Genomic DNA, 18447 nt, shown 5'->3' with positions numbered 1-18447 from the left:
GATTAGTAACCAGAATATATAAGGAACTCAACTCAATAGCAAAAAAAGCCAAATAATCCAATTTTAAAATGGGCAAGAGATCTGAATAGAGATTTATCCCAAAAGATGATATTCAAATGGCCAAAAGGCATATGAAAATATGCTCAACAACACTAATCAATCAGGGAAATGCAAACCAAATCCAAAATAAGGTTATCACCTCCCCTCAGTTAAAATGACCACTATCAAAAAGACAGTAAGTAACAGATGCTGGTGAAGATGTGGAAAAAAGGGAATGCTTGTATACTGTTGGTGGGAATGTAATAATTTACATTATTAAACTCACTATGAAAAAACAGTATGGAGGTTCCTCAAAAAGCTAAAACTAGAACTACCATATGATCCAGCAATCTCATTGCTGGATGCATATCCAAAAGAAAGGAAATCAAAAAAGAAAAGAAAAAAAAAAAAAAAAGGAAATCAGTATCCGCACTCCCATGTTTACTGTAGCACTATTCACAACAGCCAAGATATGGAATCAACTCAAGTGTCCATCAACACTTAGGATGAATGGATAAGGAAAATGTGGTATGTATATATATATATATATATATATATAACACAATGGAATATTATTCAGCCATTAAAGAATGAAATCCTGTCATTTGCAGCAAAACGAATGAAACTGGAGAACATTATGTTAAGTGAAATAAGCCAGGCACAGAAAAACAAATATCACACGTTCTCACTCATGTGGGAGCTAAAAAAAAAATGAGTCTCATGGAGGTAGTGAGTAAAATGGTGGTTACCAGAGGCTGGGAAGGGTTGGGGGAAGCAGGAGATGAAGAGAAATTGGTTAATGGGTACAAAAATACAGTAAGATAGATGACATGACAATACAGTAGAGCAATTATAGTTAACAAGAATGTATTATATATTTCAAAATAGCTAGAAGAATGTTCCCAATGCAAGGAAATTATAAATGTTTGAGATGATGGATAACCCAACTACCCTGATTTTTGATCATTAGACTTTGTCTGCATGTATCAAAATATTACATGTACCACATAAATATGTATATTATGTATCAATTTTTAAAAAATATGGCATTAATTAATGCTTTGTTAATATTTTATTTGTACCATTATGTTCTTACTACAAGTAGTATTTATCCTACAGGGAACCATTAAGAAAAAGAATAACTTGCAACTGCAGTAACCTGTATAGTGGTAACTTAATGCTTTCTACTCAATTTATTCAAGGAACATTACTACTAAGCAGCTACTTTGCACTAAGCACTCCACTATATCCCAGATAAATTATGGTGAGCAAAATGAAAGTCCCCCTCCTTTACAGAGAAAGTCTAGTGATGAAGACAAGACCAAACACAAAGAATATATAACACTGATGTCATAAATATAAATTACAAGCTGATTTGTGCTATGAAAAAAGATGAGGACAGGTAGGTAGACTTATCAGTCTACAAGAATGAGCCAAAATGCTTCAGGGCAGCATCATAATCTTAAATAATACTCACATCTATCATAATCTTAAATAATACTATCATAATCTTAAATACTCACATCTTGGACTTTCTGGATGAAAGGATCTTTCCATTCAAAGACCACAAAAAACAACTGAGCACTTTTTTCGGCAGCTGGCCTCTGGTCAATGTAGTTAACCACACTTGTCTAGATGTGGAGGAGAGAAAGCAGTGTTACCACCTCTGTGTGCCCTTCCCTCGCCTGTGCCCAGGGAAAGGAGAGAGAGTAGGCAGGGGATCACAGTCTGTGGTTCTCCTCACACTATCTTTTGGAGAGAGAGTGGCAAAAATCTCATATATACAAGATCCTGACATTGGTAGCAAAGCCAAGGCTTTACCTTGGTTTCCACAGTTCTCTGGGGAAATGCGATCTGTGATTTACAATAGGTGTTTTGGATTGTCACTGAAATTTGTCACTAGGTATCTGTACTCACAGTTAAACCATATTCAGGCCAGGCATGTTGGCTCACGTCTGTAATCCCAACACTTTGGGAGGCCGAGCCAGGCAGATCACCTGAGGTAAGGAGTTTGATACCAGCCTGGTCAACATGGTTAAGACCCGTCTCTACTGAAAATACAAAAATTAGCCAGGTGTAGTGGTGGGCGCCTGCAATCCCAGCTACTCAGGAGGCTGAGGCAGGAGAATCGCTTGAATCTGGGAGGCAGAGGTTGCAGTGAGCCGAAATAGTGCCACTGCACTCCAGCCTGGGGGACAGAGCAAGACTCTGTCTCCAAAAAAAATAAAATATTAAAAATAAACCATATTCAAACTACCATGTAAGACTCACAATTAAAAGCAATAAAAATTCCAAATTTCAAAGTACTTGGTTTTCAGATCAAGTATTTCTCTGAATTTTCAACCCTTGTTTCAACCCTTCAAGTTTACAGGGACAAAGCACAGCTGCATAGATCCACACAGCTGAGCATTCCCTGTAAATACTTAGTAGGTGTGCTTGGTGAGATCTGGTTGTCAATAACTAAAGAGGCTGTGTGGTGTAACGGAGAGCAGACAGGTAACAAAGGCAGAAACCAGCTCCACCCAGAGGCTCGGATCCATCATCGAAGCTGAGCCTCAGCTTTGCCACCCACAAAGTTGAACAAAATGCCTATGTCACTACAGTATAGGGGCATACCTATGTGAGAGCACTCTAAACTCTAAAATGTGATTTTAAAACACATTTTTTAGTTTTGTTCAAAAGAGCTCATAACGCCAACAAAAGACTTCCAATTTAGACAGTAATAAAAGATGCTAAAATTTCTTTAATGTACAGGTTGACTAGAGTTTTCACCCTTTGGTTTCGGATCACAGTGGGAGCTATCAGAAGAGCCAGGGTAGATGGGGTTGAACTTAATTGTAAGGTAAGTGAACACAGTCTCCTTCCTCAGAGCTGCTGTGAAGCCAGATAAGAAAGGACTTGAATTTCTTGGAGCAAATTTGGAGGTAAAAATCTGGGAGATGACAGTTATCTTACAAAACAGGAAGATTTTAAGGTCCAATCACCAGGAGGGGTTGTCACTTCCCAAGGCAGGAAAAATAGCCTTGCTTCCTTGAAGAAAACTGGCTTTGAGCCTCTTCCAAGTATCCAGCCTGGACTAGTCTGAGGAGCTAGGGCTCATGACAGGGCCCTGTTTAAGACTAACCCAAGACAGTCCTCTCCGGCCAGTGATGGCCTAGTTGGCTGGAGTGTGTCCTTCTGCTCCAGATGAGCATCCCAAGCCACTGGGATACAAGAAGAAAAGACTAGCTTTTTTTAGTATTTATTTTTATCTCATCCTTTTAACATTTCTATTTTTGAATGTTTAAAGTGTATATAACACTAAGACAATAATAGTATGTTATATCACCTGCAAAGTTATATGTATATGGAGTATATGATCAAAAAGTTTTTACTAATGGGAAATCTGAACAAAAAGCTTTCAGCCCACTGGCCTAGCAGCCAGGAGATACACGTGGCATCTCTCGCTGTGACACCTGTGAGAGCTGAAGAGGACCTTAGGAAAAGGATCAGCATGCACACTTGGGACCACTGTGTCTAGTCTCTCTTCCCTGCAAATAATCAATCTGCTAGGCCACTGCCAGCCCCTCAAAGTGCTGCTAGATGCAAGACATCAGACACGGCTGGGCGAGTTACTGACCTCTCTGCAAGCCACAATGATCTCTGCCCCACACGTGCATTCCGTGAGGACTGGCCGGTATGTGCGCTGCCTGCAGAAGCACACACAGACTCCCTGGCATAGCACAGGAAGCCCTCCATGGGAGTCCCTTCTCATCCTGACCAAGGCCTACTCACCCTTAAGGCCCTGCTCAAAGGACCCTTCTCTGCAAAGCTTCCCTCCACCTCAGACTCGAATGTGGAAAAGTCACCAGCAGTTTCGAGCAAACCCAGAGCCACCTACCTCCTGCCGGAACTCCACTGCTTCCCGCCCATCCTCCTCCTTGGTCTTCACCAGTGACATCTTGACCCAGGTGCGGAAGCCCCCAGAGAACTTCCAGCTGGAATAGGCACTCTCACAGGCCTGCATGAAGCCTACCCTGTTTGGGCTTGGAGGAAGGAAGAAGGAAGATCCAGGTCAATGCAGGTCTGGCAGCAGGAGTCGAAGCCCCCACTGCAAGCTGGTTTCTTTGCTGGCACAATCAGCATGCTGCCCACTCCCTGCCTCCTCTCCAAATTGTGGTTGCCTCAACAGGGCTGTCAGTCACCAGCAAAAGCAAGGCCCATCCTTCTTTTCTCTCCATTTGGTTTCCAAATGGAGGGGTAGTCACTGGCCTCAAGGCAGGAACATGATCCTTGAAGCTCCCAATGGGAGAAATCTTCCTCCCTCCTCCCATCATTCCTATCGACGGCTACCAAAGCTGTCGGCAATGAAGTTGGCAGAAGCTCCCCAGAACATGGCGCTAACAGCTCCTCAGAGAACTCTGGACTTGAGCAGAGCCTGAGGAAGCCCTCACCGGCCTGTCAGCTCCCATGGAAGGCCCAAAGAGGGGAAGAGGGTTCCTTGGGGAGGTCTCAGCCAGATGGGTCACCTACAGCATCAGCCCCAAGACGGTGCAGATGCAGCAAAATCAAAGCGAACATAAAAACAAGTAAAAACTGCAGCAGCGTACCGAGGAAGCTCACGAATGGAGCGTGGAGTGGGGGCGGGATCCTGGGGAAAGTCTTCTAGGAGGAAGGCAAGATGGCCAGCCTGAAGCAGGGAAGGGAGAGGGAATTCTAGGTGGCAGAAAGGGTGGAAAATGCTAAGGCAGAGGCTCCGAGCTCTGGGGTGGAAGAACAAAGCAGTGGTGGTGTGGAATGGAGGCAGCTCGCAGCATGTCCAGCTGGGGAGCAGCCTCCCTGCTTGCTCTGAATGGAGCCTCTGGGCTCAGTAGGACCTGGTAGGAACTGAGTCCCTCTCAGCTCAGGCACATGAAGAAAATTCTCCTGCCCTCTAGGCTCCACGGTGTGACCCCAAAGCAGTGTGTGCGGAGCAGACAAGAACTTTCTGATGGTCAGGGGACATTCATCACTGTAAATCGAAGACTAAGAGAGGTGGCAGAGCTTATATCCTCATACAAGAGATGCAGTAGACCCTTGAACAACACAGGTTTGAACTAGCTGGGTCCACTCACATGTGGATTTTCTTTTGCCTCTGCCACTCCTGAGACAGCAAGACCAAACCCCCTCCTCCTCAGCCTACTCAACATGAAGGCGATGAGGATGAAGGCCTTTACAATGATCACTTCCACTTAATGAATAGTAAGTATATTTTCTCTTCCTTATGATTTCCTTTTTTTTTTTTTTTTTGGAGTCTCGCTCTGTTGCCCAGGCTGGAGTGCAGTGGTGCAATCTCAGCTCACTGCAACCTCTGCCTCCTGGGTTCAATCGATTCTCCTGCCTCAACCTCTTGAGTAGCTGGGACTACAGGTGCCCACTACCATGCCTGGCTAATTTTTTGTATTTTTAGTAGAGATGGGGTTTCACCATGTTAGCCAGGATGGTCTCGATCTCCTGACCTCATGATCCGCCCACCTTGGCCTCCCAAAGTGGTAGGATTACAGGTGTGAGTCACCACACCTGGCCATGATTTTCTTAATAACATTTTTTTCTCTAGTTTACTTTATCGTAAGAACACATCTATGATATATATAACCACACAATATGTGTTGTTTATGTTATTGGTAAGGCTTCTGTCAACAGTAGGCTGTTAGTAGTTAAGTTTTGGGGGTCAAAAGTTATACACAAATTTTTGGCTGCATAGGCAGGAGTGGTTAAGTTTGGTAATCCCAAACCCCAAGTTGTTCAAGGACCAACTGTATTTCAGGCAAACATACATTAAGCCCGCACTAAGGGCAAGATGTGGTTCCTGTGCACACTGTGGGGGAAACCAAGGAACCACACAAGAACTTGCTCTCAAAGGGACTTACAAATCAAAGGCAACTTCCCCTACTCCTCAGCAGCCCCAGGCAATGGTGAGACCAAATGATCTCTCTAGAACCAGCCAGCACTATGTGCATGGAGAGCCAGCATGCTCCTCCACACCAGATTTGCTTAACTTTGTGATAAGACGTTGAGTGGACCGGCCAAGCTCATGAGGTCCCTTTCTGGGCCAGTGGGTCATCTGAGAATGCCCCTTCCCTTCCCTGCCCTCACCCCTCCGTCTCTAGCCCTGGGACATACACAGCTGGAATAAGATAAAAAGTAGACAGTAAGCCCACTGTGAACTCTAAAAGGCCACCTTTGCAGGAACTCCTGGAAAGAAGAGAAGAGGAGGTAATCAATGGCGCTGAAGTCCTCAATACTCTTGTTCAGGCGGAACTGGAGGAAGACCAGCTCCCGCTTTTTCACTTCCTGGGGCCCCTGGACAATCAGGGCAGATTTCTGCAGAGAGACAAAGGACAGAGTCTCAGTCCTGGGAGAGCACACAGAGGCCTCTGGGTCTGAGGGCAGAAGTACTGACTGGAAAGCCCATAGCTCCTTGCCCAGTGGTCTCCAAAGGGACCACTAGCCAAGAACAGGACTGGGCTGGGACTCATGCTCATTCCTGGGGAGTTTTCCCCATATGATGCCCAACCAGAGCTGAATGCAGCTCATCCTCTGTCCACTTTTCTCATTGGTTGTTTGAGTTATGGAAGCTCTTAATTTAGCAAGGATGATCACTTTCATCTGTTATGTGTGCCAGTCTTTTCTTCCAGTCTGTCATTTTTCTTTTAACTTTGTTTCCAATGTCATTTTTCCTATGGAAACTTTAAATTTAACGTAGTAAAACCTATAAATCCTTTTCTTTATGGCTTTGGGTTTTGCTTGCTGAGGAAAGCCAAAATTATATCAATATTCTCCTCTATTTCTTTATAGCACTTTTTAATCTTTTTTACATTTAGATACTTTATATACCTGGCTTTAAGCTCTGTATATACTGTGAAATAGGGCTCTAACTCCTACTTCCCAAACAATGCATAGAGACAGGTTTTGAAGCCTCTTCCCCTCCCTCCTTTATCCTATACTAAATTCCATGCAGAACCAATATCTATGTCTGCTTCTGGCCCTAGCAGAGCCCACACATTTGTCTGTCTCTGTCCAGTACTGTGCCACTTTGATTCCTGTGGTTTTTCCACTGTTCTGAGGTCTGGGAAGGTGCTCTCCCTACTACTCTTCCCCATCCCCAAACTTGTCTTGGTTATTTTTGAACGTGTTCTAAGTATGCTTTAAGACTAGCTTGCTTAGTTCCACAAAAAAATTCATTGGGACTTTTAACTGTGATAGAAACTGAATTTATAGATTAATTTTAGAAAAAAATGTCTTTTACATCAACTTTTATAAATAAATGCTCTACAGAGATTTGAAAAAGAGTGAGTACACTGTCAGTTACAAAGTTTTGTGCCCCCACATGTATACACACACGTACATACTCTAAATTTATTAACTGCACTATTCAATTCTTATCCTTTCTAGTTTTTGTCTATTTGATCTGTGAATTTCTGAGAGGGGTGTTTAAATCGTGCTCTAAAGTGATGGTATTTTTTACTTCTAATGGGTTTTGCTTAAAATATATAAATGTCATGCAGTTTTGTACATAAAGTTTTGGAACTGTTCAGTCGTCTTAGTGGAGAGTATGGAGTTGAACCTCATCAATATTAAACATCCTTCTTGCAAACTTTTGCACATGGAATTCCACACTGACTATTAATATTGTCACTTCTGGTTTTCGTTGCATCTTCTCAAGACAGCTTTGTCCATCTATTTATTTTTCAACCTTTCTGTACCATTTTGTTTTAAGTGTGCAACAGAAAGCACTGTCCCTGGTTTCTATTATCCATTTCTTCCTTTAGTACTAGAATGGCTTTCCCAACCCAGATTTCAGCAGAATCCACTCCCCCTGCTGGAGCCTCATCTCTGCCCTCAAATGCAGCCACGTGATAAAGTTCCTAATGTGCGAAAGAAAAGGGGACTCATTCAACTCCACCCCATTTCCTGAAAAGGGAACTGCTTGCCCTCCACTTTCCCAGGCCTGGGCATGTGCACAGACACAGACACACACACACACACACACACACACACACACACACACACACTGCCCACAGGGACCAGAACAATGCCCAGGGGACAGCACAGTGACACACACACACACACACACACACACACTGCCCACATGGACCAGAACAATGCCCAGGGGACAGCACAGTGACAAGACAAAAGTCATGGCTGGACTATCCTATGAGGCAGCACTGCCCACTACGCCACACGGCCTGCATGCCAGGACTGTTCTGAGAGAGAGAAGGAGGCTTCTCACTCATCTCAGCCATTGTATTTGTGGGTTTTGTTTTTATTTGGTAGCTTAGCCTATACTCTGACTAATACACAATTTGTTAGCTGACACTGGAGTGTTGTTGTTTTTTTTTTTTTTTTTTTTTGAGACGGAGTCTCGCTCTGTTGCCCAAGCTGGAGTGCACTGGCGTGATCTCGGCTCACTGCAAGCTCCACCTCCCGGGTTCAAGCAATTCTCCTGTCTTGCCCTCCCAAGTAGCTGGGACTACAGGCACGTGCCACTACACACGCCTGATTTTTTTATTTTTATTTTTAGTAGAGACGGGGTTTAACCATGTTAGCCAGGATGGTCTCGATCTCCTGACCTCGTGATCCACCCGCCTCGGCCTCCCAAAGTGCTGGGATTACAGGCATGAGCCACCACGCCCGGCTGGAGTGTTTTATGGTTGCAAAAAAAATCAAAATGAGGGAACAGCCAAACATTTGGGCAGTGGGAAAATAGCGGGCAGTAAGGAAATAGATAAGGATCCCACAGGCTGGAAAGGTGGCAAACCTTATTGTGCCGGAGCAGAGCATTTGGTAAAAAAAAAACTACCATTAAATTGAGAGCATGAAAGAAAGCACCAGAAAATCAGCAAAATTCCGAAGATTTTACAAATACAACAGGATGAGACCCTCGACAGGGGTCACTTTCACATGGACTTGATTACACGCGAACAGCCAGAAGCCTACATATTTCTGAAATCTCACTGCAAACAAAGGCAGTGGCAGGACGCAGGTAAGACGCCGCCCTCCAAGTTTGCGATTGTTTAGCCCTAAAGCTGCTCACACAAGCAGGAAGTGAGTGGCACAAGCTGTGCAGCCACCAGGGAGGGCGTATTTTCTAACGTCCACTTCAGATATGGCCACAGAGCATTACCACCAAGGCAGAAGCTCCCAGGGGACGAGGCCAGAGCACACAGGAGTCTCTTTCTGAGGGCAGCAACAGGTTCAAACCAAGGAGCTTACTTCATGCCAAGAAGGCGTCTCACCGGTCCCACCCTGCAGGGTTCCACCACTGCTGCAGAGCAGAGCTGCGGGCCCTTCCCCTTCTTCCTTTTCCAAATGGGAGCTCTACTGCTCTCATCATATTCTTCCTCCACTGCTATACGCTGGTTTGGGTAGGAAACTTGGTGGATAGGGAGGAGATAACTTCTCTGTTAGTTTATAGCTTGTGGACTTCAAGAAATTGATGGAGGAGATGAACCATCACTCAGAGTTGGGGGCAGTAGCTGCATTCAACTTCATTTCCATAAAAACAACTCTCTCTTTGTGCCCTTATTTCAAGGGTTTTTACACTCTTTAGTCGAATTATGTAACTATTGTAACAAGTGCAACTGGCCTACACAGGTTTGGAAACGACCCTCACTGACTCCTCCTAAGCACACCCTTCAACTGGGGGAGGAGAGGAGGGCATCCAGAGAATAGGCACCCGGTGGGACGGAAGCAGCCACGAGTTTTCATTAGCGTGTTTTACAGAGATGAAGGGAGTTGGGAATCCAGACAAAGAGCTTCTATTATACATATAACTCCACATTGGAATTGTTTAAAAGTTGCTTTCCTTTTTGTTTTAATTAGCTTCCATTTCCCTATTCTAGAGTCCATTCTATTTGTTCATCTTGGTCCTTTTCTGTCGTTGGTTTCATGCAAATGTCTGGTGACCATTAATTCTCCATTCTTATTTATGAATGAAGGATTAGGTTGACTAGTATAGGTCTGGGTTTTGGTTTCTTCCAAAGTAGTAAATTTCTGTTTCTCTAATAGGCCTCTCCCTTGCATGGGAAAGCTAAGTATGCTCTGTGGAAGCACACTGAGTATTCCAGTGTGTTTTACTCTGGGAAGAGTCCTTTCCTTTAGTTCTCTCTCCTTTTCCATTGTAGAAGTCTGCTCTGTTTCCTATGCCTACACAAAGAATCTTCCCTTCGCTTCTGTAGAGAATGGTTCCAGGGTATTTTACCCAGAAGCAACCATCCCCAGCGGCTCTGCATACCTGGGGAGGGTATAGGGTGTGTCTGGCCCAGCCAACAGGCAGTCCAGTAATGACTACCCTGCTCTCTAACGGTGCTGATTCCAAGCTGGGGGTTTGGAAGGAAAGCTTGTACCTCTACAGCAGGTCTCTCCTTCATCTGTTTTGGGTTAGGGGTTTGCTCTAATTTGTTTGCTCCACCAATCTGGCCCAAGCTGTTTTTTATACTTTATACCAGTTCCTCAAAATGTCTGGTCCACTGGTGATATCCTTTCTTCACGTGCAAAGCTATTATTGATGTTCTAGTCTGTTCTATCTCGTTCCTTAGAGAATCATTTCAGCAGGATTTTAGGAGGGGGCCTAGCGTTCACATACTAACAAAAAAAATATTAGTGTGATTCTTTAATCTTAAAACCCACTAACAGTTCCCTGTTACCCAAGGGAGCAAGTGTGGCTCTACAGCACGATGCATGTTCTTTTCTCATCTGGCCATTACTCTGTCCACAGCTTCATCACCCATCAGTCTTCCAGGGCTCCTGACCCTATGAAACATTTCCCCACCAACTGCGATTGTGCCCAGAGGCACAAGTACAACATGTCCTCTCTTCCCTCTAGGTCATGGTGCAATTTCCTCTGCACAGAAAACCTTTCCTTCCCAATTTAATCTGGAAAACTACTGTAGCCCCTTTCAATGCTTTCTGAAGCAAGGATATGAAATGAAAAAGATGAAATATAAATCAATACAAAACGCCTACCCTGTCTTTGAAACCCTGTGCAGTGCCACTCCTCCAGGGCGCTCGGAACCCCATCCCTCAGTCATCCTTCCCAGCCGTGCTGTGTTGTGCATGACAGCATGGCCAGCCCAGGGCCCAGGAGTCCTTGTCCCCAGACCGACACTCCTTTACGCTGGCATATTTATTTCAAACTATGGATTCTCAGGCCCCACCTAAGGAATTATAATTCAGTTGGCTTCACATGGAACCTAGAAATTCATATTTTCAAAAAGTATCCTGGCAATTCTGTCAAGTGGTCAGGTATGGGACCCACTTCGCTATATCACACCAGCCCCACCCTTTAGCCCTGTCATTCTTCCATTGGGGACAGGGTCTCACCGCACTGTCAGGAATCCCTGAGCATTACTCAGCAAAGGCTGGAGGCCTCACTGTCCTCCCTGAATGCAAGTGAGCCAACCACAGCCAAGTGTCCACATGGCACAGCCGCATGTCTCCTTGGGGACTAAGGCCCCACACTGAGTGAGTGGAAGAAGGACTCCTAGGAAGAAGGAAACTTGGGGCCTCGGGTTGAGGGGCTAACAGAGCAGCTGCCCAGACCCAGCTCAGGCAGACAGGAATTACCACAGTCTGATTGGAGAAGGGGTCCGTGTAGTTGATCCTCTGGGTGGTGCAATCCATGTCACCCGGCTGGCCAGGGCTTGTCAGAGGAGGAATGACCTCGTAATGGTGCTTACAGCTGAGCAACTGGGCCTGACCGGGGTACAGGGCAATACCTGGGGGCACAAACAGGAAAAGCAAGTGTCAGAAATCACACTCCTGACCACATCCCTGAAATCATCTCACACCTACCAACAACCTACGTTCTGGACTCCCTGGATGACTGCAGGGAAGGGAGAAGAAAAGGGTTTCAGAGGGTGAGGAGCCACATCTCCTGGCCTCAGAAAGCCCCGCTCTAGCAGAGGGCACAAGCCCCTCCTCAGTAAGCCCCTGGCCAACCTGGGATCCAGCCGCCCTGATGCCCACATCAAAACCCACTCCACCTCAGAGCCCCGCTCCACACCCTCCGAAGGAGTGTCTCTTGACTCAGCCCCTGTGCCATCCCTCTGGGCCAACACCCACCTGCAGAATCACTGGGAGGCTCTAAACTGTGGAACTCCTCAGAACTCATTTTGTCTCTTAGACTGGGAGCCCCAAGTGTGCAAGTCACATCCCAAGAGTCCCTCCCTCTTCCCAGCCCAGGCACCTCTACTGACAGTAGCTGGCCAGCCTCAAGGGCAGCAATGCTAAGACAGCAGCACATGGCATCAGAGACAGACTTCAGAGACACTAAGACACCAGACAGAGAAAGTAAAACGTACAGATAAAGAAGACTCAAGCAGACACACAGAGAAGAGGGACAAACACAAGACAGGAAGAGATGGGCAGAGGAGCCATGACCAGCACACCTGACTCTGCTGGAGGCTGGCAGGAAGCCTCAGAGAGAGGGCACCCGGACTCTGGCTCTGCCATGTGAGCAGGCCCTCCCACAGGTTACTCAGGGGCATCTGTGGGCAGAACAGGTGGCACACACTGGGTGGACAGGGCCCAAGTCACACAGCTCATGCCTCCTCATTTGCTCTACAGCCCCTAGAACATCCAGTGTCAGCCCTGCAGCCCAGAGCAGACAGCCTGCTCTATAGCAGAGTGGACTCCCCACTCAGGGACCAGACACCCCAGTGAGACAGGTATACCCAGTGTGGCCTGGGAGTCCCTCTCCAGGCAGGGTTGAATGGCCTTGCCTCCCCTGCCACCCTCCCCACCCCACAGTCCAGCCTTGACTCCTGCTTCTCCTCATCCCTGCCCTCTGGCCCCAGCCAAGTTAGTCTCATCCTCTCCAGAGAAGCCCTCTGCCTCCCTACACACCCCTTCGCTCTGCTGATCCCCATCCCAGAGACACTCTCTTCCCATCTATGTGCTTTTCGAGGCCCAGCTCAAATCCTACCTCTCTGCCAAGATTTCCCTGACCCCTCTAGTAGCCTGCAGTAGCTACTCCAGGCTCTGTCCATTTCTGTCCTCAGCACGTAACACACTCCCAACAGCAGCTCCTTGGGCGTAGACTCTATACCTAGACTATGCTTGGTTGGACTCCTCTGCCCTGCCCGTAGTACCACAAATACAATGGCAGCTCAGGGAGTATCTGCCAGCTGACACCCTAGATCTGGGGCCCTGATGCCTGGCCCAGGGGCAGGCTTTACCTGGGGCATCATAGCGATCCACTTCCTTGTAAGACACAGACATGACAGGGTGCTTGAGTTTCTCACGAAAGTCTGTGATGGTCCGGTAGACCAGGAAGACGGCCACAGCCATGAGCAGCAGGTAGATGAAGATGAGCAGGACCGAGAAGACGTTCTTCAGGCAGGCCTTGCTGAAGCGGATGCTGCTGGAGGCGGACTCGCTGTCCAGGCCTGACAACAACAAAACACCATGTGACCTAGGGCACAGGGACAAGGTACAGACAGAGATGGCCAGCAACCTCCAGGCCCCTGCCTGCCTCACCAAGGAGGTGAAGTCACCTGCACGCCCAACCTTTCCACCTCACCCCACAAATCATAACAAAGGGCACCTGTAAACATTTACTACACAGCTTCTCTGCCAGGTAGAGGACACCAAGCTGAAGGAGACTTATTCATTGTCTTTAAGGAGTTTACTCTCAAAAGAAAAAAGATAAAAGATAAAAAACGATAAAAATGTTAAAAGAAAAAGCAAAAAACAAACAAAAAGAACAGAAAAAAGGAGTTTACTCTCTAGAGGGATAGGCAGTTACAATCCAACAAGTGAGCTGGCCCCAACCTACCTCTCTGGCCTTACCCCTCACCACTCCACTTCCCCAATTCTCCCAGCTCTAGCTCCACCTCTACCCATCGACTTTCTGTTCTTCTGGAGTGCCCTTCTCAACCTGGGAGTCCCTCACACTTACCATTCCCTCTGCTTGATTTTCTTTTCTTCCACAGCTGATGCTTCAGTCATCCTAAGCCCCGAAAGCTTTTTGCTTGGCATCTGGCTTCCAACAGTGACAGAGTAGCTTGGTCACGCCATCCTTCCATGGAAGCATTTTAATTTAGAAAGACATTTTCTTGGCCAGGCGCAGTGGCTCACACCTGTAATCCCAGCACTTTGGGAGGCCGAGGCGGGAGGATCACCTGAGGTCAGGAGTTCGAGACCAGCCTGACCAACATGGTGAAACCCCCGTCTCTACTAAAAATACAAAATTAGCTGGGCGTGGTGGCGCATGCCTGTAATCCCAGCTACTCAAGAGGCTGAGGCAGGAGAATTGCTTGAACCCAGGAGGCGGAGGTTGCAGTGAGCCGAGATTACTCCATTGCACTCTAGCCTGGGCAACAAGAGCGAAACTCCATCTCAAAAAAAAAAAAAAAGAAAAAAGAAAGAAAGACATTTTCTTGAGGAAGCCTCTCCTGACCCCTAACCTTTATTTGGGCACCTCTTCCTCAGTGTTCCCAGGGAGCCCTGTACGTCCCCTACTTCATCACTCTGCAATGTCATGTCTATACATCTTTTATCCTCCTAGGCTGTGAGTTCCATGAGGGCAGGGATGGGGCCAGTCTTATCCCTAACTGAATCCTTAGCCCTTCATGTTGTGCCTGGAACATTCTGCATTTACATGGTGACTGATTAAACACGTCCTGATGCTATTGGTACAACACAACTCTGTCTCCCCTACCTCCCTCACATAATCCTGAGGCTAGAAGCTAGATTAATCTCTGTTATGGACGAAACTGTATCCCCCACCCTCAAATTCAGGTTGAAGCCCTAACCCTCAATGTGACTATATTTAGAGACAGGGACTTCAAGGATATAATTAAGGTTAAATGTGGCCATAAGGATGAGGCCTGATCCAATAGGACCAGAATCCTTATAAGAGGAGGAGACACTAGGAGCACATGCACACAGGAAAAGAGGCCATGTGAGGACACAATGAGAAGGCAGCCGTCTGCAAGCCAAGGAGAAAGGCCTCACCAGAAATCAATCCTGCTGACACCTTGATATTGGATTCTCGCTTCCAGAACTGTGAGAAATAAATTTCTGTTGTTCATGCCACTCAACTGTGGCATTTTGTTACAGCAGTCCGAGCTGACTAACATACTCCCACAGGGCTCCCTGTGCCCTCTCTGCTCCTCAGCTGAAAATGGAGCTCCCTGAGAAGAAGCCCTATTTCCTCCACAGCCCAGCTGAGCACAAGGCTGAGAACAATGGAAGCATCTGAACGTAAGCCCCAAAAGGTATCTGCTTGGCATCTGGCTTCCAACAGTGACAGAGTAGCAGTGTCACATCACCCTTCCACAGAAAACAATTATAAACTTTGGACAACATATTTTAAATTATTTGAAGGCACTGGGAGAATGATCAAAAGCAGGTAGAAATTGAAAGAGGCTACCCTTGAAAGAGAACAACTGTACTTGGTGAGATTTATACATCCATAGCTTTTTGCCTAAGAATACATGCCAATCCCTATAAGGCATGGTTCAGAGTGACAGGGACAAAGTTCAGGGCTGGAAGAGCAGCCAGAAAGTTAAGACAAAACCATGAAAGGGAGGGAGCCACACAGGGGGTGAAACTCCCAAATCTGCAACTAAATATATGTTCAGATCCTTGGCTGGAGAACCCGGGGGGGCTGGGGGCCAGCAAAAAGTAACAACTGGAAATTGAAAGAACTGCATGGAGATTTCAACTACGGCTAATGCAGTGGAGATAGGAGTTTAGAGCTTAAATCTTGCCACATTAACTATATGCCAAGAAAAAAAAATACCCTTCTGAAGATCATAACAGAATCCAGAATCTCTATATCATTCATAATGTCCAGTGTTCAATCAAAAATCACTAGACATGCTACGAAACAAGAAAATGTGACCTGTACTCAAGAAAAAAGCAATCTATAGAAACCAACACCAAGATGACCCAGTGTTGCAATTTAGCAGAGAGGAAATTTACAGCACTTAAAGGAAAATATCTGAATAAGGAATAAAGACAAGATCAATAGAGAAACAGAAACTAATAACAATGGCCAAATATATAGAATTTCAGTTTTGCAGGATGAAAAAGCATTGTGGAGATGGATGGTGGTGACGGTTGCACAGCAATATGAAAGTGCTTAATATCACTGAACTACACATTTTAATGAGTAAGATGATGAGTTTTACATTATGTGTATCTAACCACTGTAAAAATGTTTCATTAAATTTAAAAAAACAGATGGAAATTCCAGATCTGACAAGAAATAAATGAAATAAAAAGTTCACTGTATAGGCTTAATAGCAAAAGATGGCAGAAAAAGAGTTCGTGAACTCAAAGTTAAATCAACAGAAACTATCCAATTTGAAGAAAATATTGAAGGAAAAAAAAAACTAAATGGAGCCCGGAAAATTGTTACAGTATCTAGCAGTGTAATGACATGTAACTGGAGACAGAAAATGGGTCACAAAAAATATCTGAGGCCGGGGGTGTGGTGGTTCACCCCTGTAATCCCAGCACTTTGGGAGGCTGAGGTGGGCGGATCACAAGGTCAAGAGATCGAAACCATCCTGGCCAATGTGGTGAAACCCCGTCTCTACTAAAAATACAAAAATTAGCTGGGCGTGGTGGTGCATGCCTATAATCCCAGCTACTCAGGAGGCTGAGGCAGGAGAATTGCTTGAACCCGGGAGGCGGAGGTTGCAGTGAGTTGAGATCACGCCATTGCACTCCAGCCTAGGAAACAAGAGCAAAACTCCATCTCAAAAAAAAAAAAAAAAAAAAAAAGACTATTGATATTGGGTTCCAAGACGGCCGAATAGGAACAGCTCCAGTCTATAGCTCCCAGCAAGAGAGATGCAGAAGATGGGTGATTTCTGCATTTCCAACTGAGGTACTGGGTTCATATCACTGGGGCTTGTCGCACAGTGGGTGCAGGACAGTGGGTGCAGCACACCAAGTGTGAGCTGAAGCAGGGCGAGGCATCGCCTCACCTGGGAAGTGGAAAGGGTCAGGGAATTCCCTTTCATAGCCAAGCAAAGCTGTGACAGACGGCACCTGGAAAATCGGGCCACTCCAACCCTAATACTGCGCTTTTCCAATGGTCTTAGCAAATGGCACACCAGGAGATTATATCCCGCGCCTGGCTCAGAGGGTACCACACCCACGGAGCCTCGCTCATTGCTAGCACAGCAGTCTGATATCGAACTGCAAGGCAGCAGCGAGGCTGGGGGAGGGGCACCTGCCATGGCTGAGGCTTGAGTAGGTAAACAAAGCAGCCGGGAAGCTCGAACTGGGCGGAGCCCACCACAGCTCAAGGAGGCCTGCCTGCCTCTGTAGGCTCCACCTCTGGGGGCAGGGCATAGCCGAACAAAAGGCAGCAGAAACCTCTGCAGATTTAAATGTCCCTGTCTGACAGCTTTGAAGAGAGTAGTGGTTCTCCTAGCACAGGGTTTGAGATCTGAGAACAGACAGACTGCCTCCTCAAGTGGGTCCCTGACCCCCGAGTAGCCTATCTGGGAGGCACCCCCCAGTAGGGGCAGACTGACATCTCACACGGCCAGGTACCCTTCTGAGACAAAACCTCCAGAGGAACGATCAGACAGCAACATTTGCTGTTCATCAATATTCGCTGTTCTGCAGCCTCCGCTGCTGATACCCAGGCAAACAGGGTCTGGAGTGGACCTCCAGCAAACTCCAACAGACCTGCAGCTGAGAGTCCTGACTGTTAGAAGGAAAACTAACAAACAGAAAGGACATCCACACCAAAACCCCATCTGTACATCACTATCATCAAAGACCAAAGGTAGATAAAACCACAAAGATGGGGAAAAAAACAGAACAGAAAAACTGAAAATTCTAAAAATCAGAGTGCCTCTCCTCCTCCAAAGGAACGCAGCTCCTCACCAGCAACGGAACAAAGCTGGACAGAGAATGACTTTGATGTGTTGAGAGAAGAAGTCTTCAGACGATCAAACTTCTCCAAGCTAAAGGAGGAAGTTCAAACCCAACGCAAAGAAGTTAAAAACCTTGAAAAAAGATTAGACGAATGGCTAACTAGAATAACCAATGCAGAGAAGTCCTTAAAGGACCTGATGGAGCTGAAACCCATGGCATGAGAACTACATGATGAATGCACAAGCTTCAGTAGCCAATTCGACCAACTGGAAAAAAGGGTATCAGTGATGGAAGATCAAATGAATGAAATGAAGCGAGAAGAGAAGTTTAGAGAAAAAAGAATTAAAAAAAACGAACAAAGCCTCCAAGAAATATGGGACTATGTGAAAAGACCAAATCTACGTCTGATTGGTGTACCTGAAAGTCACGGGGAGAATGGAACCAAGTTGGAAAACACTCTGCAGGATATTATCCAGGAGAACTTCCCCAACCAAGCAAGGCAGGCCAACATTCGAATTCAGGAAATACAGAGAATGCCAC

General features: G+C 46.1%; 1 protein-coding gene across 9 annotated transcripts in view; it reads right to left on the bottom strand.

The window, feature by feature from the left end:
• The window catches only part of PACC1 (proton activated chloride channel 1), a 69305-nt gene that overhangs the window by 10147 nt on the left and 40711 nt on the right, over positions 1–18447 (bottom strand). For 6 of the 9 annotated variants that reach the window (XM_063708742.1, XM_019030356.3, XM_055370949.2 and 3 more), the window contains exons 3-7: positions 13239–13448; positions 11626–11777; positions 6239–6381; positions 3920–4064; positions 1563–1670 (exon numbers count right to left, since the gene is read on the bottom strand). In XM_063708742.1, the coding sequence (XP_063564812.1) occupies positions 1563–1670; positions 3920–4064; positions 6239–6381; positions 11626–11777; positions 13239–13448 (758 nt within the window). Of the gene's footprint in view, positions 1–1558; positions 1671–3919; positions 4065–6238; positions 6382–11625; positions 11778–13238; positions 13449–13960; positions 14081–18447 lie in introns of those variants that run through there. The other 3 variants (XM_055370953.2, XM_055370951.2, XM_055370961.2) reach the window with 3 other exon arrangements.

This window comes from Gorilla gorilla, chromosome 1, assembly GCF_029281585.2.
Source record: "Gorilla gorilla gorilla isolate KB3781 chromosome 1, NHGRI_mGorGor1-v2.1_pri, whole genome shotgun sequence".
NCBI lineage: Eukaryota > Metazoa > Chordata > Mammalia > Primates > Hominidae > Gorilla > Gorilla gorilla.
The sequence above is the reverse complement of the archived record's forward strand: the minus strand, read 5'-3'. Positions and strand labels throughout refer to the sequence as shown.